Genomic DNA, 26,944 nt, shown 5'->3' with positions numbered 1-26,944 from the left:
CCACCTGGCTGCGATGGAGCTGCCATCTGGATCACATTCCTCCATCCACCCGGTGTGGACACAGAGTCACCCGGACTGCGTCATCAGGGTGGCCCAGGGCAGGCTCTAGGCTGCCAGGCCCTGCCTCTGCCCCCCCTCCCCCCCACAGGCCGCCCCGCCTGAATCACCGATGACTCAGGCTCCTCAGTGGCCATCACCAGGGGGAATGAGGGCACATCCTGTGACTGCTCACCTCCTGGTGGGAGGTGGACGGCCTGGAAGGCGCTGCGGGGCTGGGGGCAGGGGCTCGGGCCCTCCTTGGTGGGCACTGCAGGATGGCTGGCTGACTTCCCTGCCATCTTCCCCAGAAAGGGCTTGGGACACAGCAGAAGCGCCGCAAGTCCCTCTTGTATGAATGACCCCTGAATGAACTTCCTTCCCCTCTGGGTTTGAAAGAATCCGTGTCTCCTGGACTTCAAAACACAAAAGGCAATTCATCTTCTTTAGACAGATCTTTGCCGGAGCACATGAGAAATGGGACGCCTTCATTTCCAGCTTGTAACATGTTTCTGTTTTTAGCAGAATTTGTTTGCTTTATAATAGTTGATGGAAAGAACACGGGCTTTGGGGTCGACACCACCTGGGGGCCACCTCTGGCGCTGCCATTTTCTCGCTGTGTGGCCCTGAGCAAGTGACTCAGCCTCTCTGAACTCAGCTTCCTCTCCTTTAACACGGGATGATGCCATCCTTTACATTGCCATGAAAATTAAGTGAGCCCCTCAAGTGGAGCGGCTCCCCAGCGTGCCTGCTGTGAGTGCCTGCAGCCACCCAGCCACACCAGCTGCATGTGGGGGGACCCACCCCCAGGTGCAGTTATGACCTCGCGGAGGGGGCATGCAGGACAGACCATATCTCCATCTCACGCAGCCGGGGTGACTTGCGTGTGGTCTGAACTTCAGGCTCAGAAAACTTTCTCACAGCCCTCGTGATGCTGTGATTTGGGGTTAAGACAGTTACGCAGAGGTGCTGCCTTTCTCCCAGGGAAGGCATCACAAAACCTTGAAAATAACCAGCAAGAGGATCCAAGGCCTCTAATGCCTGGAGCAGGCTCCCTGCGTTCCACCCCGCAGCCCCCCGCCCCGTCCACCCACCCCCCTCGACCCTCAGGCCCAACAGGAAATGGCCTCCAGCCCCCGAGCCTCCGACTGTGGAAATGACTAAGTCCTGCCAGCGCAGCCTAGGAGATTGGGTCAAATGTCCCCACGGACCCCACTGCTGAGGGCGTGGGCGCAGATCCAAATCTTAAAAGCGTTTGGCTTAGAAGGAATTCTCGGAATGTCTCCCATCAAGCACTGCCAGTGGAAGCTGCGCGTTTGTCTTCCCAGGTCGCCCGTCACAGCCCCGCTGGGGCCCAGGCTCCGGTCCATCGGTCCATTGGGGCAGTGCAGGCACAAGGTGATAGTTCAGGCGATCATCTTCCTCACAGTCACGCAGATGGCTGCAGCGTGAGGGAGAAGCATTTCCACCAAGTCAGAGACAAACGAGATCTGCCCTTTTCCTCTTCTCGAAATGTAAGATTGGAACTGGAAACTCAATGACACTGTTGGTAAGTGTTTAAGTATCTATCCCAATTTTTTGTTAAGTATTTTTAAAAGCCCATAAGAATATCTGGTTCAATGATAATGGATATTTTCTAGTATTGACAAGTATAACTTTGTTTGTAGTTATGAAACATATATGACACTAGACATATTTATTAATTAAAAAAAATGTAACATCATCATAGAACCTCCTGGGCTTGGTAGAGGGAAACATTAAAATACTTCCACAGAATATTACTCAGCCATAAAAAGGAAAGAAATTGTGCCAGTGGCAGAGACGTAGATAGACCTAGAGACTGTCATACAGAGTGAAGTAAGTCAGAAAGTATATTAAATATCGTATATTAAATACGTATCGTATATTAAATGCCTATATGTGGAATCTAGAAAAATGGTACAGGTGAGCCTGTCTGCAAAGCAGAAATAGAGACACAGATGTAGAGAACAAACGTATAGATACCAATGGGGAAGGGGGTGGGTGGGAGGAATTGGGAGATGGGGATTGATACTATGTATAAAACAGATAACTAGTGAGAACCTACTGTATAGCACAGGGAACTCTACTCAGTGCTCTGTGGTGACCTAAGTGGGAAGGAAATCCAAAAAAGAGGGGATAGATGTATACGTATAGATGATTCACTTTGCTGTACAGCAGAAACTAACACAACATTGTAGAGCAGCTGTACTCCAATAAAAAATAATAATCATCATAAAAAAGAAGAAGGTTAAAAGAAGAAATCCTTCCACGGAAGACGCAGAGATGAGCCACCGAAGGGAACAAGGAGCCTTTACTCCTGTTTCCTGTGTGTAGGCTCACAACCAGTTACTGTGGAACATTCCAAAGAGGAATTTGGAAACAGTTTCTGTTGTCTCCTCACGCAGTAATGGGACCCACCTGGTCTCAGGTTCAGAGTCATGCATTCCAGAGAATTCCAGGCAGGTGGCTGCCTCTGGGCGATCCAGTAGGTTGATGTGAAGACGGTTTCCCTTGGGCCACAGTATGCGTGACTGTCTTGGGAACAATGGCTAGCACCCGTGGGCCCCTCCCCTGCACCCAGACCCCTAGACCCCAGCCCCACCTGCTCACAGAAGCTCAGTGCGGGTGCTTGAAGGATTCAAAGCATGGTAGTTTCCTTTGAGGACTGGTTAAAAGCAGCAAACCCCTGGTGTAGAGTGTGATGGACCCCAATCCATTGGAAGGTCTGGTGGGTGACAGCGAGTGTCCTTCCTGGGCAGAGCTGCAGTCTGGCTCCTTGGGTTGAAGGGACACGGGGTGGAGGAGAGGGCAACATACTAGGAGCAGGGACTGTCACCATGTGTGACAGTGGTGAAATGCTACTCTTCCTGGAGACTGAGCTGTCCAGTATCCACTCCAGGCAGTGGATGAATTGGGCACCAGAGCAGAAGTAAAGGGAGTCTGTTCTCTTCCGTAGGTTTACAAGGTGTTTTAGTTCCTTCCTATTGCACGTTTTGGCCAACTGCATTTTCCTGTAAGCCCATGACATTCCTCATTTCCCCTCACTTGGCTTCTACACAGAAGTAGTTCAATATTTATACGTTTGCCTTCCCTTTGGAAAAACTTACAGCAGTGTGACAAATTCTAAACCCTGGGTGGTTGTTAGTTTACAGTGTGTGACAAAGCCCCTAAATGTGCCAGTGGGGTGAGCGTGCGTCGGAGGCACTGTCGCAGAGGAATGAAACTGGTTCCACCAGTCGCACGGGATGCAGACGGCTGTCTCCTACCTGCCACACAGCCATGCTAGGCATCGCACATGCGCACATCTGTACTCACCGTCGAACAGGGAGACGAGGAGCCCTGGGTATCCAGTTATCCAGGTTATTCTGGCAACGGGGCCAGCATGACTTGGATTATTCAACTGCATAGATCTGGCTACAGGTCAGAAAATACTAAGATGTTTCTTCCAAATAAGAAGAGGTTTCCGAGAAAAGCAGAACAACTCCTCCCAAATCCTTTAGAGCCTGGGGGCTGAAGGAGGACTTACAGTTTAAAGGCTAGATAACTCGCAGGAAGTTGATAGGATCATTCTATTTCCACTTTCTAATATCAGACCTGCCTAGTAAGGGCTGGTTCTCCCCGGCCCCAGCTCACCTGGGCAACCTGATGAATTCCCCTCCCTGCCAGCCCTGGTCCTGTTTCCCACCAGGGCTGTCAGTCCACCTACCTCCCAATTCCTTCCTCCTTCTCAAAGAAAATCGGGCCCTCGCGTGTAAACTCCCTCACCCTCCTACTGCTGTAGCCTCACCCACCCTATAAACAACAAGGTCCTGCTGTACAGCACAGGGAACTATATTCAACCTCCTGGGATAAAACGTAATGGGGAAGAATGTGAAAAAGAATGTATATATGTATAACAGAATCACCCCGTTGTACAGCAGAAATTAACACATCCTTGTAAATCAACTATGCTTCAATAAAATAAATTTTTTAAAAAAACAAACCCTCACTCACCTTCATCTCCTGGCCTCCAGTCTCTAAGCCAGAAATACCCTCTCGTGTGAGGACCCACACTCTAGGGCTTAGGGTACTGAGCTACATGCAGGCCTCAGGGACTTTGCACACACACACTTCTTCAAATGCCATTACATCCAACCTCCCCCCTTTCCAGCCTGGCACCTCACCCTCTCTTCAATACTTGGTATCCAGGGCAGATTCGTCACAGCATCTGTGGTTCTCTTTGTTCTACTGCTCCCAGGGTTTTCGCAAAATAGCTGTCAATAAATGCCATTAGCCTCTGAACCGGATCCAGACCCTAACCTCCATCGGCCCAACTAGTCCGTCTTCTTAGCCATCTCCCCTCTGAGCCAGGTTGTAAGGTTTCTCTTTACCCACCGCCGTGGCAGAGGGAGGGGCTGGGGAGGAGCCAGTGAGGACCCTCTGCTCCAGTGTCGGGGCCAGAACCCTCACTGATGTTACCAACCAGACAGGCAGACCCTGGCTAGGTAGGAGAGGGCTAAGTGCTCAGGTCTAACCAACCCAATTCAAGGTCAAATCCCCTTCATACAGCCGCAGAACTACGAGCAAATCACTATTTTATGATTCAGGCTTTGCATTAGGCCTTGGAGAATCTCAGGCTAGTGTTTTGAGGCGTTGCCTAACGACGGGAGCTGACTGCAAGGTGAGGGGCGCAGGGAGCGCGCCACACACATGCGCACACACAAACTTCTTAGTGGGCATTTTCCTGAGACCCTCCCAGGAGTGATCATGGCAGCTCTTAAAGCGAGGTTCCAGACTTTAGGGTGCGAGTGGTGGATTTCTAGGGGCTTTCCAAGTATGTTAAAACCGGACAACCGTCTTTTGCTGGTGGGCAGATGGCGATCCTAGAAATCACCCTTTCACACGCACAGGCGCGCGCACACACATGCACGCACACGCGTGCACACACGCGCACACATGCTCACGGAAGCCCCGCCAGCCCGCCCCACTGTAGCCCTGGGGTTGGGCTGACTAATTGGAAAGTCCCGCGCTTTCGCGTCTCCACGCCGGAGACAGGTCCGCGCAGGAGGTTGCAGCGCCGGGCGCACACGCGGCCACCGCACATCCATGGTCCGGGCGAAGGCGCCGGAGGTGGCAGGCGGCGCGCGCACACGGCCGGCGGGGGCCGAGGCCGCAGCGGGGGCGGGGGCGGGGGCGGCAGGGGAGCTGGGCGCTGGGCCTTTCAAGGGGCGGGCGGGGCGGGCCGCGGGGAGCGGGGAGCGGGGAGCGGGGAGCGGGGAGCGGCGAGCGGCGAGCGGCGAGCGGCGAGGACGACCCGGGCTCAGGGAAGGCCCAGGCCACGCCCCGCCCCGCCCCGCAGGCCGCGCCCCTTCCCCCGCCCCGCGGCCCCGCCCCTCCTCCGGCCGCCGCTGGGCCGCGGGCGGGACGCCTGGGGCGGCGCGCTGGAGGAAAGGCGTCCGGCTACGGCCCCGGGAACTACCAGACGCCCGAGTCGGGAACGCGGGACACCGCGTCCCCGTTTGCCAGGGGAGGCGCAGTCCCGGGCCGTGGCCGTCGTGAGCCGGCTGGGCTTTTCCTCCCGCTCACCCCGCCCGCCGGCCTCTCGGCGCCCGGGGCCCGCGTCGCCAGCCGCCTGGATCCGCCCGCCGCGCCCCCTCCTCGCCCCCCGCGAGCCCCGGCCGGCCGCGAGCTGATGTCCTGAGCTCGCCGCCCGCGGGCTGTGCGCCCGGCCAGGGGCTGCCTGGGAAGTTGGGGCGAGGCGCGCCGGGTATGCGCCATCACCATGTCCCGCCTGGACTCGTGGCTCGGTGAGGTCCAGTGGCTGGGCTTGGTGGCGCTCTTCGTCGTGGCCTTGGGCACTGTGGGCCTGTACCTGGCGCAGTGGGCGCTGGCCAGGGCACGGCCCCGCTCCCCGAGGCGGGCGGCGGAGCCCGGCGAGGGCCAGCGCCCCGAGCCGGATGCGCTGCTCGCCTGGATCGTGACGCTGAGCATCTGGAGGAAGCAGTGGCAGGCCGCCTGGGTGGCCGCCCTGAACGATGAGGCCAAACGGAGAGCGGTGAGTTTCCGTGAGGGCCGGTCGTGCTGCGGGGTCGGGCGCGGTGTTCTCGGGGCGCGGGTTCAGAGCAGAGCTCTTCTTCCCTGGAGCCTCGCCACAGCCCTTGACTGATTCAAGGGGCAGAGCATCCTTGAAAGTTAGGAGAAAGACCCTGAAGACTGGAGGACCCTTGATGGGGAATCAAGACAAAATGATTCGATTTTATTAACCAGACATGAGGTGTGCCAGGCCCTAGGCTCCACAGGAGGGACAGACTGGCTGTTGGAGAGACTTTTCGGGGTGCCCCTTCCCCTTCAGGCTCATACTCGCCCTTGCTGGCGTCCCAGGTGGATTCCCGTATTCAGGTGGACACCGAACTGCTTTTGCACCTGAATAACTGTGAACCAAATATGCTTCCGCGTACAGAGCTGAATTTCGCCCAGCGTGTTATTTCCAGAAGGTTTGCATTCCTTGGCATTTAAAATTAGTGACCGTTGAGGGGTAGCCACTCGCCAGACATGTACTGGGGGCTTCAGGTACGTCTGTCATCTCTGAATCCTCGCAACTCCTGCGACAGAGGCGTTGTCAACATTTTACAGGTGGGGGAACTGAGGCCTGGAAAGGTTAAGTAATCCGCCCAAGGTCACACAGCCTGTGGGTGGCAGAGCTGGGATTTGAACCCACCTATCTCCTACCTCAAAGCTCAGGGGCTTATGACGGAGCTCTGCTACCTCATGCTCCTGTGGTTATGTTTCTTGTCTGGTTAATGACTGGATGACTTATTTTTGCTTCTAAGACGTCTTGGTTTAATGACAAGCTCCTGGCGTCTGCTATTTCTAGGTGTTCCATAGGAGGAACGGGGGCCTGGGGGGTTTGGGGTACCTCCCAGTCTTCGCCTGTCCTGATGCCTCCCAGGTGTACCACATTCCGCCACCGGCTTGGGAACTCAGTGGAGAAGCCTGTGGCGCTTTGCTTTGGAAATAGTGAGTGCTGTTGTGTCTGGACCATCAACCTCCAAAATATTCCACGGTGGGCCCTCTGTGTGGTCTTTGCGCATGGCCTTGACTGACTCACAGAGCCACGGATTTAAAAAACAAAATAGCTTTGAGCATGAATGAGCATAAGTCCAACAAAAGACCGTGTTCTGAACCCTGGGGGGAAAAAATAACCGTAACCTCTGGATGAAAAAAGCCTTCAAGGTCATTTGACTGCCGTCTGCCTCGGTGCCTGGAGTCCGTGCCGCGGCCGCCAGAACCGGACAGCTCTTCAGGGGGGCCACCCCACCTCTTGTGGGAGTCCCTAAAGCCATGTGACCTCACCTATGTGAGCAAACACAGCTTTGTTGCCCCACGAAGCTGCTGCCATTGATCCCTGGTTGACCTGGTGTCCAGGGCCTGCGTTCCGGGGCTGAGTGCACTGCAGGCTGGAGTTGTGAGCGGGTGAAAGTCTTGCCCCAGCTGGATGAGACAGGGCGCGTGACGTGGGCCGCTGATTCTGCTTCTCAGCCTTTCGTGAGCTGTAACCTGCGTGTTGGTGTTGGGTGAATGATCTGTAGGGTCCTGGTCATCCCCCTGGGACTCCTGAGAGGGTCAGGCAGAGGCACGAGCCTCCCTCCTGTAAGTCTGGGACAGTCCTGCTTAAACCATTCTGCCGTGTTCCCTGACATTTCCTGATTGGCTTAGAAACTGTGATTGCCTTCGATATAATGCTTCCAGATTACCCTCTTGCCTGGAGCCCTCAGAGAGAAAGGAGGATATCCCTGCTCTGGCATTTGTCTGCAGCCGGTCGGGTAAGGCTGAGAACTGAGGCAAATACCTGAAGGTTTCGGAGGCAAACCTTTCTCCCTACTCGCTTGAATCCGTGTGGGAGGAGAGAGGGCCCTTGGCTCAGGGGGCGGGGAGAGATCTGGCTCCTTTTCTCCGTTCTCTGCTATTCGCCATGCACTGCAGTCTTAGACACCAGTTTTCCCAGAGCTCCTGCCCGGAAGGGGCAATAATGTACTGGGTTTAAGCTCAAGGCAGCCCTGAGTCTCCTCTGACAGTAGACTGGGTCTGACTGTGGTGTCAGGTGCGGTGTGTGTGTGTGTGCGTGTGTGCGTGTGTGTGTGTGTGATGGGGGGAGGGGATCGCTGGCGTCACTTTGCTCTCCCTGGTGCCTGGAAATGTTGCTCGATTTGAATTCTGATGGAACGTTCTGCAGGCTGATAGGATCTGGGTAACTCCTGCCCTGGCCTTGGCATACCTCTCCCCCGTCCTGGGCCATCCCGACCGCGACACTCATGACAGCGTGGGTGAGCAGGCCCTGGTGTTTCGTTAGCGGCTGTCCTGACCTGGCAGCCAGCCCTGCGGAGTCTCCCTCTGCCCTGCCTCCAACACGATTTCCACTAATCCCTGATTAGGGTTGACCCTCCAAGCCCGCACTCAGCCCGGCGAGCCACAGCTTAGCGTCCCCCTTCTGCCCCCACCCTGTCCTGTTATCTGTCTGCCCTGGCCCGTGAGGAGACCACTTCTCTGCCTATCGCTGGGGGATTGGCGGTAACTCAGGCATCTCCAGCGTCTTCCGTGCGAGGTGGGATTCTCTCCTGAATGGAGCGACTCCTCCCATTCTGTTTTACTCCAGCTTGTGTTGTAGGACTGCAAGGAACCTAAACGCTTCTCGCAGCACCTCTTGCTTCTCCGAAAGGCGAGACTGAGGCCCATGGGCTAGAGAGACTTGCCAGGGTTGACCTAGACCCCGGGCTGGGGGGTCTTCCTGGCCCATCCACGTCTGCAGTCACGGTCCCCTGTGGGCAGCAAACTTGACCTTGAGACCCAAATGTTTCCTTTAGTTGCGGTCCAGCAAGAAAGGATAAAAGGGTGCGATTGTTTAATGCATCATCCCTAACAAAGGGGCTCCTATCTCCTAGGAGCTGAGGGTGGGTCAGTAGCTTGCGGAGTCTCCTTTGGCCCCGGATGACCAGTGACTGTGGCACTGCAGGTTCCCTGTGTCAGAGGGCCCCTGGGATTGTAACCCTCACTCTGAATAATTAGAATGGTGAATTGGAGAGACAGGTGAGGAAACCGTGGCTGCTCTGCCAGCTGGTCGGGCTGATGCCAGGTGTTTGGGGAACACTGGCAAATTGCCTAGAGAGCTTTGAAAAAATACACATGCCTGCTCCCTCCCCCACTTCAGACTTAGGAAGTTGTTGGGGGCGCAGGGAGCTTCCTGTATTTTTCACAAGTTCCCCGAGCTAGCCCCTCACTAGTGAGAAGCTGCTGGATACACACAGTGTCCGTAAGCCAGCCACCAGTCAGTCAGTCAGGTCCCCCTCACCCCACAACGTCTCTCCACTCTGGCATCGCAAACACCTAATTCCAGCTGATCTGATGGCAGTTCGGTCCCAGAGAACAGAAAGTTCCTGGAACTGGCTCAGTCACCAGACTGGGAACTAATGCTGTATTATTTAAAGGCAACAGCTGAGGTTTTCCCTTTGGTTCCCCTGCATTTATTTACATGAACGTTTACAAAGTGGTTTGGGGTGACAGTCACCCCAGCAATGGTCCACACCTGGTGGCTCCAGTGTTGCCGTTTCCACAGCAGGTCACCAGCTATGGAAGCCAGTGTGCCCATGGTCCCCTGCTCCCTCCCAGTGGGCTGGACAGCGCCTTCCTCCCAAGGCTGCTGCTGTTGGGACCACGTGCGGGGAGCAGCATTCTGGGAGTGAGGGCCACGTTCTGGACTTGTCCAGCAGGCCCAGGCCCCGGGTGGGGAGGGTTAACAGAGCTGTTTGTCTCTTTAGTCTTTTGCCCCAGGATTTTTTTCAGAGGAATGTTCTAAATGCAAATGACCGAGACTGTAGGACAATTTGTGGTCTTTGTGGGGAAAAAAAAAAAAAAAAAAATGTCCTGTGAACTTAGAACATGTTATTAATAGCTCTGACTCGTATAGGAGGTGTGGCAACTTGAAAAGTAAACAAAGTGACAAGGCTTGGGAGTTTCCTTATTCTATAATGAGCTTCCTTTGAGCCCTGCTCCCAAAAATGCAAGCTCCTTGACCACCCACCGTGACCACAGTCTAAGTCAGCTGGTAAGAATGGGAAGGCACTCTCTACCTGACCCCCAAACCTGTCTCCTTTCCATTGCTCAAACATTCAGTGCTCTCTCTCCTGTGTGGGATCTTCCCGCAAGGCATTTCTTGTGTCTCCAACATTATTTAACCTTTCTCCTTATTTAACTCCTGTCAGTATTTCAGGTCTCAGCACAGGGGTCCCTGCCCTTCTCATTTTTTGGAGGTTGCCGCCCCACCCTCTCCCCAGCAGGACCCTGTGGTCGCTGGTGCCCTCATCAGCTCCCGGGATTGTGAGGGAGGCCAGAGCCCTGTCCGTCCAGGCACAGCGCACCCGGTGCCCAGTGCATGGCTGGCTTGGGCCGGGTGGCGATTGGAGCATGAATAACAGGCCCTGTTAGAAACCTGTCGCTGGAGGGGGACAAACGGTGGAGATGCGCATCACCCCGTCTGGACACAGGCCTCCCCTGCTTGGGAGCTGGCCAGGCCTGGGCCAAACAAGCTGTTTAATGTGCTTTGTTTTTCACTTCTAAAGAATCAACATCAAAGGAGGCTCACTGATGACTTTGCAAACCGTCAATAGACACGAGGAGGAGTAGGCGCCAGTTCGGGTTGTTCTTTGCATTCACCCATTCTCTCAGCAAGACGGGAATTCAGGGGAAGGAAGAGTGGGTGTAGTGTTAGTGTCAACTCAAATGCAGCCAAAGCTAGCATCCACTCCTGTCAGCCCCCCGTGGGCTGCTGAGGAGGGAAGGGACCTCTTGAGCCACTCGCAAGAGCTGTGTGGCCACTGCTTAGGCTGGAAGGCAGCTATGGGGCTGTGTGACCTTGGGCAAGCCCTGACCTCTCTGTGCTTCATCCCTGGAAGAGGATAAGTTTGGGTTCAGTCTGGAAAGCAGCACCCACTCCAGATGCGATGAGATCTGTGCGAGGCCTTTAGTCAACAGGGTCAATAAAGATGGGCTGCTTTCTTGTAACATCTTCCTTAAAAAAAAAAAAAAGCTTTAAATTTTTTACTGCTTTTAGATTTAGAGAGAAGTTTCAAAAATAATTCAGTTTCCATACTTTCCTCAGCCAGCCTTACATAACCATAGCACAAGGGCAGAACCAAGAAATTAACATTGGTACGATGTCACTACAATACAGTATAATGATACTAACACTGTAAAAATATGAGAAATTAACATTGCTATAATGTTACTATGTTTCATGGTACAATCATTATCATTGTAACCTATAAGAAATTAATATTGGCACAATGTTACTATATTTTATAATGAAATGATATTAACATTGTAACAGTACAAGAAATTAACAGAAGTTTCTAACTAAACTGAAGACCCTACTTTTTTAACATCTTTGTTGGAATATAATTGCTTTACAATGTTGTGTTAGCTTCTGCTGTATAACAAAGTGAATCAGCTATATGTACACATATGTCCCCATATCCCCTCCCTCTTGCGTCTCCCTCCCACCCTCTCTATCCCACCCCTCTAGGTGGTCACAAAGCACCGAGCTGATCTCCCTGTGCGATGCGGCTGCTTCCCAATAGCTATCTATTTTACATTTGGTAGTGTATATATGTCAATGCTACTCTCTCATTCGTCCCAGCTTCCCCTTCCCCTTCCCCGTGTCCTCAAGTCCATTCTCTACGTCTGTGTCTTTATTCCTGTCCTGCCCCTAGGTTCATCAGAACCATTTTTTTTTTTTTTTTTTTAGATTCCATATATATGTGTTAGCATATGGTATTTGTTTTTCTCTTTCTGACTTACTTCACTCTTTTTGACACACTCTAGGTCCATCCACCTCACTACAAATAACTCAGTTTCGTTTCTTTTTATGGCTGAGTAATAGTCCAGTATATATATGTGCCACATCTTCTTTATCCATCCGTCAACAGATACTTAGGTTGCTTCCATGTCCTGGCCATTGTAAATAGAGCTGCAATGAACATTGTGGTACATGACTCTTTTTGAATTATGGTTTTCTCTGGGTGTAGGCCGAGTAGTGGGATTGCTGGGTCATATGGTAGTTCTATTTTTAGTTTTTTAAGGCCCTTCATACTGTTCTCCATAGTGGCTGTATCAATTTACATTCCCACCAACAGTGCAAGAGGGTTCCCCTTTCTCCACACCCTCTCCAGCATTTATTTGTAGATTTTTTGATGATGGCCATTCTGAACGGTGTGAGGTGATACCTCATTGTAGTTTTGATTTGCATTTCTCTAATGATTAGTGATGTTTCATGTGTTTGTTGGCAATCTGTATATCTTCTTTGGAGAAATGTCTGTTCAGGTCTTCTGCCCATTTTTGGACTGGGTTGTCTGTTTTCTTGATATTGAGCTGCATGAGCTGCTTGTAAATTGTGGAGATTAATCCTTTGTCAGTTGTTTGGTTGGAAATATTTTCTCCCATTCTGAGGGTTGTCTTTTCATCTTGTTTATGGTTTCCTTTGCTGTGCAAAAGCTTTTAAGTTTCATTAGGTCCCATTTGTTTATTTTTTTTATTTCCATTTCTCTAGGAGGTGGGTCAAAAAGGATCTTGCTGTGATTTATGTCAAAGATTGTTCTTCCTACGTTTTCCTCTAAGAGTTTTATAGTGTCTGGCCTTACATTTAGGTCTTTAGTCCATTTTGAGTTTATTTATGTGTATGGTGTTAGGCAGTGTTCTAATCTCATTCTTTTACATGTAGCTGTCCAGTTTTCCCAGCACCACTTATTGATGAGGCTGTCTTTTCTCCATTGTATATTCTTGCCTCCTTTATCAAAAATAAGGTGATCATAGGGCTTCCCTGGTGGCGCAGTGGTTGAGAGTCCGCCTGCCAATGCAGGGGGCATGGGTTCGTGCCCCGGTCCAGGAAGATCCCACATGCCGTGGAGTGGCTGGGCCCGTGAGCCATGGCCGCTGAGCCTGCGCATCCGGAGCCTGTGCTCCGCAATGGGAGAGGCCACAACAATGAGAGGCCCGTGTACCGCCAAAAAAAAAAAAAAAAAAAAAAAAAAAGGTGACCGTATGTGCGTGGGTTTATTTTATCTCTGGGCTTTCTATCCTGTTCCATTGATCTATATTTCTGTTTTTGTGCTAGTACCATACTGTCTTGATTACTGTAGCTTTGTAGTATGGTCTGAAGTCAGGGAGCCTGATTCCTCCAGCTCCGTTTTTCTTTCTCAAGACTGCTTTGGCTATTCGGGGTCTTTTATGTTTCCATACAAATTGTGACATTTTTTGCTCTAGTTCTGTGAAAAATGCCATTGGTAGTTTGATAGGGATTGCATTGATACTACCCAAAGATTGCTTTGGGTAGTATAGTCATTTTCACAATGTTGATTCTTCGAATCCAAGGACATGGTATATCTCTCCATCTGTTTGTGTCATTTTTCATTTCTTTCATCAGTGTCTTATAGTTTTCTGCGTACAGGTCTTTTGTCTCCTTAGGTAGGTTTATTCCTAGGTATTTTATTCTTTTTGTTGCAGTGGTAAATGGGAGTGTTTCCTTAATTTCTCTTTGAGATTTTTCATTATTAGCATATAAGAATGCAAGAGATTTCTGTGCATAAATTTTGTATCCTGGTACTTTACCAAATTCTTTGATTAGCACTAGTAGTTTTCTGGTAGCATCTTTAGGATTCTCTATGTAGAGTATCATGTCATCTGCAAACAGTGACAGCTTTACTTCTTTTCTGATTTGGATTCCTTTTATTTCTCTTTCTTCTCTGATTGCTGTGGCTAAAACTTCCAAAACTGTGTTGAATAATAGTGGTGAGAGTGGGCATCCTTGTCTTGTTCCTGATTTTAGGGGAAATAGTTTCTGTTTTTTACCATTGAGAATGATGTTGGCTGTGGGTTTGTCATATATGGCCTATAATATGTTGAGGTAAGTTACCTCTATGCCTATTTTCTGGAGAGTTTTTATCATAAATGGGTGTTGAATTTTGTCGAAAGCATTTTCTGCATCTATTAAGATTATCATATGGTTTTTATCCTTCAGTTTGTTCATAGGGTTTATCACATTGATTGATTTGCATATATTGAAGAATCCTTGCATTCCTGGGATAACCCCCACTTGATCATAATGTATGATCCTTTTAATGTGCTGTTGGATTCTGTTTGCTAGTATTTTGTTGAGGATTTTTGCATCTACGTTCATCAGTGATATTGGCCTGTAGTTTTCTTTCTTTGTGACATCTTTGTCTGGTTTTGGTATCAGGGTGATGGTGGCCTCGTAGAATGAGTTTGGGAATGTTCCTCCCTCTGCTATATTTTGGAAGAGTTTGAGAAGCATAGGTGTTAGCTCTTCTCTAAATGTTTGATAGAATTCACCTGTGAAGCCATCTGGTCCTGGGCTTTTGTTTGTTGGAAGATTTTTAATCACAGTTTCAATTTCAGTGCTTGTGATTGGTCTGTTCATATTTTCTATTTCTTCCTTGTTCAGTCTTGGAAGACTGTGCTTTTCTAAGAATTTGTCCATTTCTTCCAGGCTGTCCATTTTATTGGCATATAGTTGCTTGTAGTAATCTCTCATGATCCTTTGTATTTCTGCTGTGTCAGTTGTTGCTTCTCCTTTTTCTTGTCTAATTCTGTTGACTTGAGTCTTCTCCGTTTTTTTCTTCTTGAGTCTGGCTAGTGATTTATCAATTTTGTTTATCTTCTCAAAGAACCAGCTTTTAGTTTTATTGATCTTTGCTATTGTTTCCTTCATTTCTTTTTCATTTATTTCTGATCTGATCTTTATGATTTCTTTCCTTCTGCTAACTTTGGGGTTTTTTTGTTCTTCTTTCTCTAATTGCTTTAGGTATAAGGTTATGTTGTTTATTTGAGATCTTTCTTGCTTCTTGAGGTAGGATTTTATTGCTATAAACTTCCCTCTTAGAACTGCTTTTGCTGCATCCCATAGGTTTTTGGTCGTTGTGTTGTCATTGTCATTTGTTTCTAGGTACTTTTTGATTTCCTCTTTGGTTTCTTCAGTGATCTCTTGGTTATTTAGTAACATATTGTTTATCCTCCATGTGTTTGTATTTTTTACACTTTTTTTCCCTGTAATTGATATCTAGTCTCATAGCATTGTGGTCAGAAAAGATACTTGATACAATTTCAATTTTCTTCAATTTACCAAGGCTTGGTTTGTGACCCAAGATATGATCTATCCTGGAGAATGTTCCATGGGCACTTGAGAAGAAAATGTATTCTGTTGTTTTTTGGATGGAATGTCCTATAAATATCAATTAAGTCCATCTTGTCTAATGGGTCATTTAAAGCTTGAGTTTCCTTATTTATTTTCTGTTTGGATGATCTGTCCACTGGTGAAAGTGAAGTGTTAAAGTCCCCTACTATTATTATGTTACTGTCGATTTCCGCTTTTATGGCTGTTAGCATTTGCCTTATGTATTGAGGTGCTCCTATGTTGGGTGCATAGATATTTACAATTGTTATATCTTCTTCTTGGATCGATCCCTTGATCATTATGTAGTGTCCTTCTTTGTCTCTTGTAATAGTCTTTATTTGAAAGTCTATTTTGTCTGATATGAGAATTGCTACTCCAGCTTTCTTTTGATTTCTATTTGCATGGAATATCTTTTTCCATCCCCTCACTTTCAGTCTGTATGTGTCCCTAGGTCTGAAGAGGGTCTCTTGTAGACAGCATATAGATGGGTCTTGTTTTTGTGTCCATTCAGCCAGTCTGTGTCTTTTGGTTGGAGCATTTAATCCATTTACATTTAAGGTAGTTATCGATGTGTATGTTCCTATTCCCATTTTCTCAATTGTTTTGGGTTTGTTATTGTAGATCTTTTCCTTCTCTTGTGTTTCCTGCCTAGAGAAGTTCCTTTAGCATTTGTTGTAAAGCTGGTTTGGTGGTGCTGAATTCTCTTAACTTTTGCTTGTCTGTAAAGATTTAATTTCTCTGTTGAATCTGAAAGAGATTCTTGCTGGGCAGAGAAATCTTGGTTGTAGGTTTTTCCCTTTCAACACTTTAAATATGTCCTGCCACTCCCTTCTGGCTTGCAGAGTTTCTGCTGAAAGATCAGCTGTTAACCTTATGGGGATTCCCTTGTATGTTATTTGTTGCTTTTCCCCTGCTGCTTTTAATATTTTTTCTTTGTATTTAATTTTTGATAGTTTCATTAGTATGTGTCTTGGTGTGTTTCTCATTGGATTTATCCTGTATGGTACTCCCTGTGCTTCCTGGACTGGACTGACTATTTCCTTTCCCATGTTAAGGAAGTTTTCAACTATAATCTCTTCAAATATTTTCTCAGACATTTCTTTTTGTCTTCTTCTTCTGGGACACCTGTAATTCAAATGTTGGTGTGATTAATATTGTCCCAGAGGTCTCTGAGACTGTCCTCAATTCTTTTCATTCTTTTTTCTTTATTCTGCTCTGGGGTAGTTATTTCCACTGTTTTATCCTCCAGGTCACTCATCCATTCTTCTGCATCAGTTGTTCTGCTATTGATTCCTTCCAGAGAATTTTTAATTTCATTTATTGTGCTGTTCATCGTTATTTGTTAGCTTTTTAGTTCTTCGAGGTCCTTGTTAAACGTTCCTTGTATTTTCTCCAATCTGTTTCCAAGATTTTTGGATTATCTTTACTGTCATTACTCTGAATTCTTTTTCAGGTAGACTGCCTATTTCCTCTTCATTTGTTTGGTCTCGTGGGTTTTTACCTTGCTCCTTCATCTGCTGTGTGTTTCTCTGTCTTCTTATTTTGCTTAATTTTTTTTGTTTGGGGTCTCCTTTTCTCGGCTGCAGGTTCGTAGTTCCCGTTGTTTATTGGTGGGTAAGGTTGGTTCAGTGGCTTGTGTAGGCTTCCTGGTGGAGCAGACTGGTGCCTGTGTTCTGGTGGATGAGGCTGGATCTTGTCTTTCTGGCGGGCAGGGCTGCGGCCGGTGGTGTGTTTTGGGGTGTCTGTGAGCTTAGTATGATTTTAGGCAGCCTCTCTGCTATTGGGTGGTGTTGTGTTCCTGTCTTGCTAGTTGCTTGGCATGGGGCCTCCAGCACTGGGGCTTGCTGGTCATTGGGTGGAGCTGTGTCTTAGTGTTGAGATGGAGATCTCTGGGAGAGCTCTCGCCGATTGATATTACATGGGGCCAGGAGGTCTCTGGTGGTCCAATGTCCTGAACTCAGCTCTCCCACCTCAGAGTCTCAGGCCTGACACCAGACCGGAGCACCAGACCCTGTCAGCCACATGGCTCAGAAGAAACAGGAGAAAAAAAGAAAGAAAAATAATAATAAAATAAAATAATTAAAATTAAAAAAAATATTAAAATAAAAAATTATAAAGTAATTTAAAAACAAGAAGACAGTTACGAAACCAATAAACAAATCTGCCAGTGATAACAAGAGCTAAAAACTATACTAAGATAAACATAAAAATTAGAAACAAGTCAGTCGTAGACAGCAAACCCCAAGTCTACAGTTGCTCCCAAAGTCCACTGCCTCAATTTTGGGTTGATGTGTTGTCTATTCAGGTGTTCCACAGATGCAGGTACCTCACGTCGCTTGTGGGGATTTAATCCGCTGCTCCTGAGGCTGCACAGAGATTTCCCTTCTGTTCTTTGTTCGCACAGCTCCAGGGGCTCAGCTTTGGATTTGGCTCCGCCTCTACATGTAGGTTGCCCTCAGGCATCTGTTCCCGCCCAGACAGGACAGGGTTAAAGCAGTGGCTGATGAGGGGACTCTGGCTCACTCAGGCCGGGGGGGCGGGGGTGGGGGAGGGAGGGCTACGGTAGTTAAAATTGGAATGCGGGGCAAGCCTGCAACAGCAGAGGCCGTGACTTTGCAACAGCCTGAATTTCACCGTCTTTCCGCCAGTGTTCTTTTATCGTTCCAGGGTCCCGTTCAGGTCCTGCATGGATTGAGTTGCTGCTTTGCGTTTGTCTCCTGCAGGCTGTAACAGTTTCCCAGTCTTCCCTTGTTTCTTTGTGACCTTGACAATTCTGAGGACTATTGATTGTTATTTTGCCAAATATCCCTCAGTTTGGTGTTTTCACACAGTTGGACTGCAGTTATACAAACCACGGAAGTGATGCGCCCCTTTCAGTGTGCTGCGTCACGGGGTGCGTGATGTCAGCGTGGCGTACCGCTGGGGAGAAGCAGTGGCCTTCATTCCTTGGTTAAGGTGATTTCCGCCTGTTTCTCTTCTTACATCTTAGGTCTCCTCTTATCCTTTCCTGCTATAATTACCACATAACTTGGGGAGATACTTTGAGGTTGTACAAATCCTGTCACCCCTCATACTTTCACTCACTGATTTTGGCATCCATCTGTGTATCTGGTCTGCAGCCATTGACTTCCGTGGAGTTTGCCTAATGATGATTTTCTGTTTCCCTCTCTCCTTCTGCATTTATTCATTGGAATTCCGCTGCAGGGAAGAGCTGTCACTTCTCCATCTGTATATGTAATTGATTATTTACATCAGTATGGACTCATGGGTATTTATTTTATTCCATGGGTTATAATTCAGTACCATCACTATTTATTTTGTTGCTTGAACTGTTCTTGTTTTGGCCATTAGAAGCTCTTTTGTGTTCTTCCATCGAGATATATATATATACACACACATAGTTTTTTTCTTTTCTTAGCATTTCCTTTCTTGACGGTTCCACAAGGTGTTTGCTCTGAGCTCGTCTTGTATTTTCCTCTTCTCTGGCCCTGGATTCAGCCACTTTTCTAAGCCGCTCTGATTCCTTTTCCTGGAGAAGTGTTTAGAAAACAAGATCTGGGCATCAGGTGTGCTCATTACTGCTGGGGTCTCATTGCTTCTAGACCCTCTTAGTGGACAGACCTAGGAAATGTATATGTGGATGCTAACACATTCACGTGCACACATCTCTCTGTCTGCATCTTCGAAACCACGACTATACCTATATCCTGGATTCCAGGTCAATGGCACAGAGTTCATTTTCACCTTCCCCTTTCCTTATCTCGAACTTCTTCCTCCAGAAGTGATGTATCTGGGACTTACTCTCTGTAGCATATTTATTTGCCCAATTCTAGTTTACACATAGCTTACTTTCTGAATTGCTGACCTGTACCCCCATGAGAAACACATTTACTGACTAGATTCTAGCATTTATGTGCAGCCAGGATACTGTTTTCTTCAGTTTCTCAGGTTAGATCTGTTCCCCACCCCTTCGCGTGGTCGTGTTCTTTACTTGTAGTGGAGTGAGGTTTGCCTTCTATCTGGGATTCCTCCCATATCCAGATTTTTCAAAAATCCATCTTTCGCCAGTGATTTGGGATGCCACCTTTGTCACATACCGTGTCCACACGTGTTGGGGTCTATTCTGGACATCCTGTCCCAGCCCTGCTAGTCGTCTGCGTGTTCACGCTGTGAATCACAGAGGTTCTAGAGTACGTCTTAACGTCAAGGAGAGCTAGTCTCTTGTTTTGCTTTCGCAGTGTTTTCCTGGCCATTCCTGCCTGTTGCTTTTCCTGTGGAGGTAAAATCTTGCTCTAGTCTGAGTGGGGTTGAGTCCGGAACGGGGCTGCCTTCCCAAGGACAGGGTGCAGAGATGTGGGAGTTTGTGCTTATGCTGCATGCACGTCGGGCTTCCTGAAATGCAAGGATCAAGCAGAAAGGGATGGGGAACCTCTGGGTCCTTGTTTTAATTTCATAATGTATTTCCTTCGTGAGACTGCCCCTTGACATTAACTTCCCTAGCAAAATATTTCCAGGGTTTTCATTCAGAAGCTGTCATACATAAGAGGGCACAGATGGCACCTCCTGACGGGCAGGGGCAGGAGGTGGCATCGGGGCTGCTAAAGGCAACATGGTGTCTTCAGGCTGCTGCAGAAGGTGCGTTGTTTCGCACGCAGTCCCGGCGGCTGTAACGACTCCCGCAAGGGGTCAGCTCCCTGCCTGGTGCTAGGCTCTGTGCTGGGTGCTGCACTTTCAGCCACGCAGCTTGGCACACAGGGCGATGTCATCCCCAAGCCCCTGGTCAGCAGGTCACACCAAAACAAGCTCTAGCCGTGGAGAATGTCAGCAGAGCAGCCCCCAAAGCACGACTCTATCACGCTTGAGAAGTAGATTTAATTCTTCCCTGATGATTTTTAGGGGGTGAGATCAATGTTGCTAAGACAGGGTGAGGTTAGAAGCATGTCAGTGACAATGTTCTGTGCCTTGTAGGTTTACTCTGGGTCACTGGGAATTCTTAAGACACAGCCCCGTGATGACTTCATTCTTATTCCTCTGCACTGCACTTGCCAGCAGAGCTTTGGTGCCTTTTTGTACCATTTTAATTCCCTACCCTTGATCTGGCCTTGTAGTTGGAACCAACACATCACAGCTGAGAGTCTCAGAAATCGATGAGATATGGAGGGAAGTTGTGGGTCTGAATCTCTTTTTTTAACCAGTCGATCGGAGCTCGCTTGACGATGATGTACTTTCTGGAACATGTCAGGAAAAGAATTTAAGAAGAGTTTCGTGCCGGGGGTCGTATTGTAGGCATAAGTGTTCAGCTTCTCAAGAGAATTTATTTTTAAAAGGCCAAGACTTGGTTGGCAATCCAAGCCTGATTTGTTCTTTTATAAAGCGTCAGTCTTGTTGCCTTGTGGTCATATCCATCACTTGCACGTCTTGCACTTGGAGATTTTAATTGCAAGAACCAAAATGGACATAGGGCGACAAGCCACAGAGGACTTTTCTGGAAGCTTACGGGGATGCACAGAGCCGAGGGCGGGGTTGAACCAGGAGACCCTGGAGGGCAGGAGCCTGGCAGCTCTGGAGGAACCCGATCCTTGGGCATGGCCACCAGCCCAAGTTCATTTCCAGCCAAGGAATCCCAAATTCCAGGGAGAGGCAGCCACAGCCTCCCACTGCGCCCCCGCCCCCGGGTTCCCCCTCCCGCGCCGTTTGGGCAGTGGGAGAGGAGAAGGGGGCCACCCTCAGTAGAGTGCCAGCGCCCACGTGGAACAGGGAGAGGTGATTCTCTGAAACCGGAGAGACTGCTTTCCCAGAAGAAGGGTAGCACAGCCCTTGAACCTGCTGTACCTGGCCAGGTGCTGTGCGTGTACTCCAGACCCAGCGTCCACCCCAGGAGCCTGGGCTTCTCCCCTTACACCGTCAACACGAACTCTCAAAATACCCTTTGCCGCCTTTACTGCAACATCTTTGGGTCCGTCCCTGCGCTCCTTACTGTTATTGGCCCGTCGCTGCTATTTAGAGGCATGGGTTGAACCAAAGGAAGTCAGACCATACGTTCTGAGGTCTGCCGAGCTTTGCGGCAAGTACGTCACTGCCTTTAGAAAGTAGTCACCCTGCCTGGCACTGCACCCATCTCCTCACTGTGCTTTTCCGTTCCAGGGCCCGCCACTCCTCTGCTTCCAGGAGGACCCGCTGCAGCAGCCCCTGGAGCTGGCCATGGGACAAGTGTCCAGCGTGACCCAGTCAGCCCAGGAGAAGGTGAGCCGGGCACCGTCACCTGCCTTGGGCCTTTCCTCACCGAGGAAGCGAATTTAAAGTGGGGTTGGAGGGCTTCCCTGGTGGCGCAGTGGTTGAGGGTCCGCCTGCCGATGCAGGGGACGCGGGTTCGTGCCCCGGTCTGGGAAGATCCCACATGCCGCGGAGCCGACTGGGCCCGTGAGCCATGGCCGCCGAGCCTGCGCGTCCGGAGCCTGTGCTCCGCAACGGGAGAGGCCACAGCAGTGAGAGGCCCGTGTACCAAAAAAATAAATAAATAAAAATAAAGTGGGGTTGGATAACTGGGTCACGCTGCTGTACAGCAGGGATTGGCACAGCATTGTAAATCGGCTAGACTTCAACTGAAAAAAGAAGAAAAGCTGGGGTGGGGGAATTTATTCTGTCTTAGAATTATTGAAAACGCCAGACACCTTACATCAAAAAAATAAGTCTGATCCATCAACTTGATGACTAGATAAATAAAATATGGCATATCCACAAGATGGAGTATTATTTGGCCTCCTAATGGAATGCAGTTTTGACACGTGTTCCCACGTGGATGAGCCTCGGAGACAGTCCACTAAGTGAGAGAAGCCAGACATGAAAGGACACATAAGATTCCCCTTATATGAAATATTCAGAATAGATAAACCAATAGAGACAGAAAGTAGATTAGTGGTGTCCAGGGGCTGGGGCCGGGTAATGCTTGCGGGGGCGTGAACATTGACTGCTCAGGTGAACGGGGACAGGGTTTTGGGGGGTGACGGAAATGTTCTAAACTGGTGATATTTGTACAATGCTGTGAAATATATTTAAAAACCATTAAATTGTATAGTTTAAATAGGTGAATTATATCTCTCTCTCTCTCTATATATATATAGTTATATAAATAATATGTGAATAATTTCCGTAAGACGATATATAGATTTGAGTCATTTAGATATTATGTAGAGTTTATTTTATAGCTGCTAAGAGCTCACATGCTGAAGTTACTTTATTAGACTGGTCAAATACCATAAATAATTGTAAGTTCTTTTTTCTTTTTTTTTTTTTTTTTAATAAAAAGTATCTGTAGAAGTGCTGCGAAACGCTTAGGTACAAGGCTTACCCTTGTATCTCTGTATATTTTATTATCAAATTAAATGCATATCATTTAGCAGACAGCAAGGAGGGGACACCTGGGTGGCCCCCCGGGCCCAGAAGGAGCTCCCATCCAGCCCCCTGGAACCCCACCTCTTGTGTATTTCCTCCCTGGCTCAGCTAGAGCATTGTTGGGGCATTTCAAACGTTTATTGTTCTGTGTGCACAATTTCGCAAGAAGCTTTCTCCTTATAGAACGTGACAGTTTGGAGGTTCATCCAGGTTGATCTGTGTCGCTCTAGTTCATTAGCTGGAACTACAGTTCAGGATTCTGGGTGGACCAGGGCTGCTTTTTCCACCTTCCGCTGATGGATAATTAGGTAGTTTTCTCTTTTTCTCAAGTACAGCAGAGCTGCCGTGGACTGTCTCCTGAGTCCTCAGGCACAAGAACGGGCGTATCTCCAGGGCGGGAGTGGCATTCCTACGCTTCAGCTCCGCCGTGGACTCCAGAATTGGTCGCCCAGGGGCTGGCCCAGCTTCCTCTGCCGAGGCAGCGCAGGGAAGCTCTCTTTCCCCACCCTTGGCCGATACGGGGGTCACAGAGCTCCATAACCCCTGCAACAAGCGTGGAGAAGTCTCTGGAAGATATTGGGAGGAAACTGGTGGCCACAAGGCAGGATGCTGCCACCGGCACAGCCCATAACAGCTGGAAGGGGCCTTGCGAGCAGATGCTCCAGTGCCTGTTTCAAAGGCTGGGGGACCGAGGGAAAGATCGCTGCTGGCCTCACCTGCCCAAGGCCCCTGCTGGGGAAGTGCCGCTGTGCAGTGAGTGCCCTATTGTTACAAATAGACCCCAGGTCCCTTTGTGGTGGACAGTTTCTGTTTGCTGATTCCTGACACTGTCAGCGTTAAGAGAGGGACAGATCTCAGGGGCTGGCCTGGAGGTGCCGGGAGGGAGCAGAGATTGGAAATGGCAATAGACTATTTTTAAAGGTCTTGATATATAGTGCCGGAAAAGCACCCTTTGGAAAGTGGGCAGTTAAACTGCGTTTGTTTTAATACCATTACAGAAATTGTGCATACCCGTCAAAAAGTTAAAAACAATATATAGAAGTGCGTAAGCTTTGTTTTAAGTCTGCCCCCTTCCTCTCTGCTCTCAGCCTTCCTTCCTCTGCTCCCCCCGGATAGGACCATGGACGGCTGTCCACGCTATCTTCTAGGAAGCTTTTTACCCAGTAAACTACTGGGAAAGTGCACACGATCTTGTGTTCTTTTACAAGTTTCTTCGTAGTTCTTGACTCCTGTGTTTTTTTGACCAGGGACCGATTTTGTGGAAGACAGCTTTTCCACGGATGGGGCGTGGGAAGCAGTGGAGGGGAGATGGTTCAGGCAGTAATGTGAGCGATGGGGAACGGCAGATGAAGCTTCACTCGCTCGCCCACCGCTCATCTCCTGCTGTGGGTTCCTGTTAGGCCACAGACCGGCCCCGGGGTTGGGGACCCCTGCGTTAAGCGAAGGACAGGCGTTGTCCCAGGAGCTCGTGCTCTAGGACTGCCTGTCGGGCAGGACACTGATGACGGTGTCTTCCTCCTCTTAGGATCTAAACACCTGCCGTGGGTCCCAAACTTAGGTTGAATCCTGGGCCAGCAACGTCACGTGCTCTCTCTGCTCTGTGTAATTCTTGAGAAGGGAAGAACCGTAGCAGAGTCTGAGGACTCAGGAGGTGTCCAAGGAATGCAGACAGGAGATTCAATGACATCCCCCTCCCCTTTCCACGCTCCCTCCGGAGTGTCAGGATCTGTGTTTCTCATCCTTCTGACTCAGTCCTGACAAGGGACATGTGGATGACGTTTGAGGTAACGAAAGGGATGACTCTGGGGTCTGGTGTCTAGTCACGTCTTCGATCAAGTAGATGAGGATGGGGTTCTGGTCTCCCTCTGTGAGCATCTTCCCAGCTTGGGTTTGGTCTTGAGTCTCCCGGCACGACCCTCGCAGAGCAGAACCGGGTCTCCCCTGCCGTCCAGTTGCCATGTGCTCGGACTTTTTCCTGCAGCCCCCGAAGACCCCCGTGTGCCAGAGCAGCTCCCGTTGCAAGTACCTGGCTCAGCGGCAAGCCCCCCGCCCCCCGTCCTGCACAGAGAGTGGGGTCTTGCGTAGTTTAGAACATCTGAGTCACCCTGCAGGACCCGTGGGAGACGCACAGTCCACACCCTGCAGCCGTGGCTGAATTGGGGGCTTCTGAGCGGTTTACTCGTGACTCTTCTGACACCAAATGTGTGCGATTTTTCTTGCACGCAACAAGCAGTCCTCCAGTTCTCAGGACGCCAACAGGGTGTCCTGCAATTCAACTCGATTCTGGCACTAACTACCCACACAGCACAGACCCTACAGGTAAAGGGCTCAGCCCAAGACTGCCCCTCCCTTTAGACGCCAACCCCAAGTCTGGGCCACCTGTACCCACCAACTGGCTATAAAGCGGCAGGTTCCCACAACCCCTTCCAAATGCTTGATCGTTTGCTGGAACAGCTCGCAGAACTCGGGAAAGCACTTTACTTACTATTATCAGTGTCTAATAAAGGACACGGCTCAGGAGCGGCCAAATGGCAGGTGCCTGGGACAGGGAAGGGAGAAGGGGTGGGGAGCTTCCACACTCTCCACGTGTACCGCCCTCCCAGGACCAGAAGCTCTCCGAACCCCATTGTTTAGGGGTTTTCTGGAGGTTCCATTACGGAGGCATGGCTGATTAAATCACAGGCATGGGTGTGTTCCCTCTCTAGTTGCCATCCCCTCCCCTGAAGTCCAGGTGGCAAAGCTGCTACCCTCTAACCACGCATTGGTCTTTCTGGCCCCCAGTCTCCATCCTGATGTTATCTAGCTCCCCCCCACCCCGCCCTGCAACCACCAGTCATCTCCTTAGTATACAAAAGACATTCGAGATTCCTCGGGCTTTGGGAGCTGTGTGCCAGGAACTGAGGACAAAGACGCGATATTTATCCCAAGAGGCAGGCTGTGCTGGGGCAGGGGCGTTTTTCTAAAGGAGTTCTCCCCGTGCAGGGCAGGACGCCTGTGCTCGTGTGGACGGGCATCTTTTCAGGTGGCGACTGGAGGCACCCCTGGGTCTCCAGGGCTCATGGTCTGCAGACACACGCTCAGCTTAGCCGGGTGGCAGACCCAGTGAGGGCTCGGTACCAAGAGGCATTCTCGGTGGGGCACTTCTTGCGGAGGAGAGCATTGCCCTTCAACTTCTCTCCAGGGCTCTCTGTGTCCTCCCTTCCAGTCTCAGCACGCCCCCAGTACATTTCTCTCTCCCAGACTGTAATTGCGCTCTTACACAAGAGCGTAAGCTATGTTCTCTTTCCTCATGTCCTAGGAGAGGTTTGCTCCAGAATGTTTGACCCAGAAGGAGCAAACTTAATTTTTCAAGTGGCCTGAGAGCAGCTCTTCCTTCTTGGGGTGCAGCCGTAATCCCTCCAGGGCAAATGCGTGGGTTCGGAAGCTTTGTGAAGGCGTGAGGTCTACAAGGGCAGCGTGGGAGCTCCTCCAAACGCGAGTCAGGGTTAGGAGTGTTGTACGGAGACAGGCACTCGCTGCAAAGGCCACACATGTACTTAGCAAGCGTGGCGAGTGTCCCTGTGAACGGGATGTATAGTGGACGGCTTGCCAGGCAAAGCAGGGGTCGCCTGCTGCTGGGGGACTGCAGTGACGCTGGCCTTCTCGGTGTGAGGCCCTCACTGAGCCACAGGCTTTGTGTCTGTAAAGGATGAATCCCTCCCTGGCCCCGGCCTGTGCAGCACCTGCAGGGCCCCTGCCACGTGGTAGCTCTGATGCCGTCAGGCAATAAGGGCCGTGTCTGTCCTCATTAGTGCCCACAGCTCTTCTGTGCCCAAGGAAGCATTGTGCCCATTGTACGGAGGAGGAAACTGAGGCCAAGAGAGGCTGGGGCACTCGGGCAAGGGAACTAAGAGCTGCTGAATAACAGAGGCTGGAACTGAACCCGAGTCGGCCTCCAGAAACCAGCTCCAACCGCAATCCACCATAAACAGCACTGTTACTATTATTCTTTACATTTTTATTATCATTTCACTTAAGCTCCCACCCACCCCCACCAGGAAAGAGACAGTGAAAATGGGAAAAAAGGAACTGAAAGGCACTAACCAACCCTTGCTTCCGTAAAACCATAGCAACAAACAGACCTTGGGCAATTGCATAGAATTTCCCCCGGAATCTCATTCCACGGTGTATGTCGGGGAACCCCACAGCCGTCACTGGGATGAATTGTATATTGTGAGCACATGGGTTTTTTCTACCTAAGGCTGTTATACATTCATATACTAAAATATACCCTGGGAG

General features: G+C 49.7%; 1 protein-coding gene across 4 annotated transcripts in view; it reads left to right on the top strand.

The window, feature by feature from the left end:
• Window positions 1-1,414: 1,414 nt before the first annotated feature.
• C2CD2 (C2 calcium dependent domain containing 2) overlaps window positions 1,415-26,944 on the top strand; it is a 63,832-nt gene continuing 38,302 nt past the window's right edge. For 3 of the 4 annotated variants that reach the window (XM_032630136.1, XM_032630138.1, XM_032630137.1), the window contains exons 1-2: window positions 5,436-6,091; window positions 21,419-21,517. In XM_032630136.1, coding sequence (XP_032486027.1) covers window positions 5,819-6,091; window positions 21,419-21,517 — 372 coding nt within the window. In that variant the 5' untranslated portion in view covers window positions 5,436-5,818. Of the gene's footprint in view, window positions 1,586-5,435; window positions 6,092-21,418; window positions 21,518-26,944 lie in introns of those variants that run through there. The other variant, XM_032630139.1, reaches the window with a different exon arrangement.

Source organism: Phocoena sinus, chromosome 4 (genome assembly GCF_008692025.1).
Source record: "Phocoena sinus isolate mPhoSin1 chromosome 4, mPhoSin1.pri, whole genome shotgun sequence".
NCBI lineage: Eukaryota > Metazoa > Chordata > Mammalia > Artiodactyla > Phocoenidae > Phocoena > Phocoena sinus.
The sequence above is the reverse complement of the archived record's forward strand: the minus strand, read 5'-3'. Positions and strand labels throughout refer to the sequence as shown.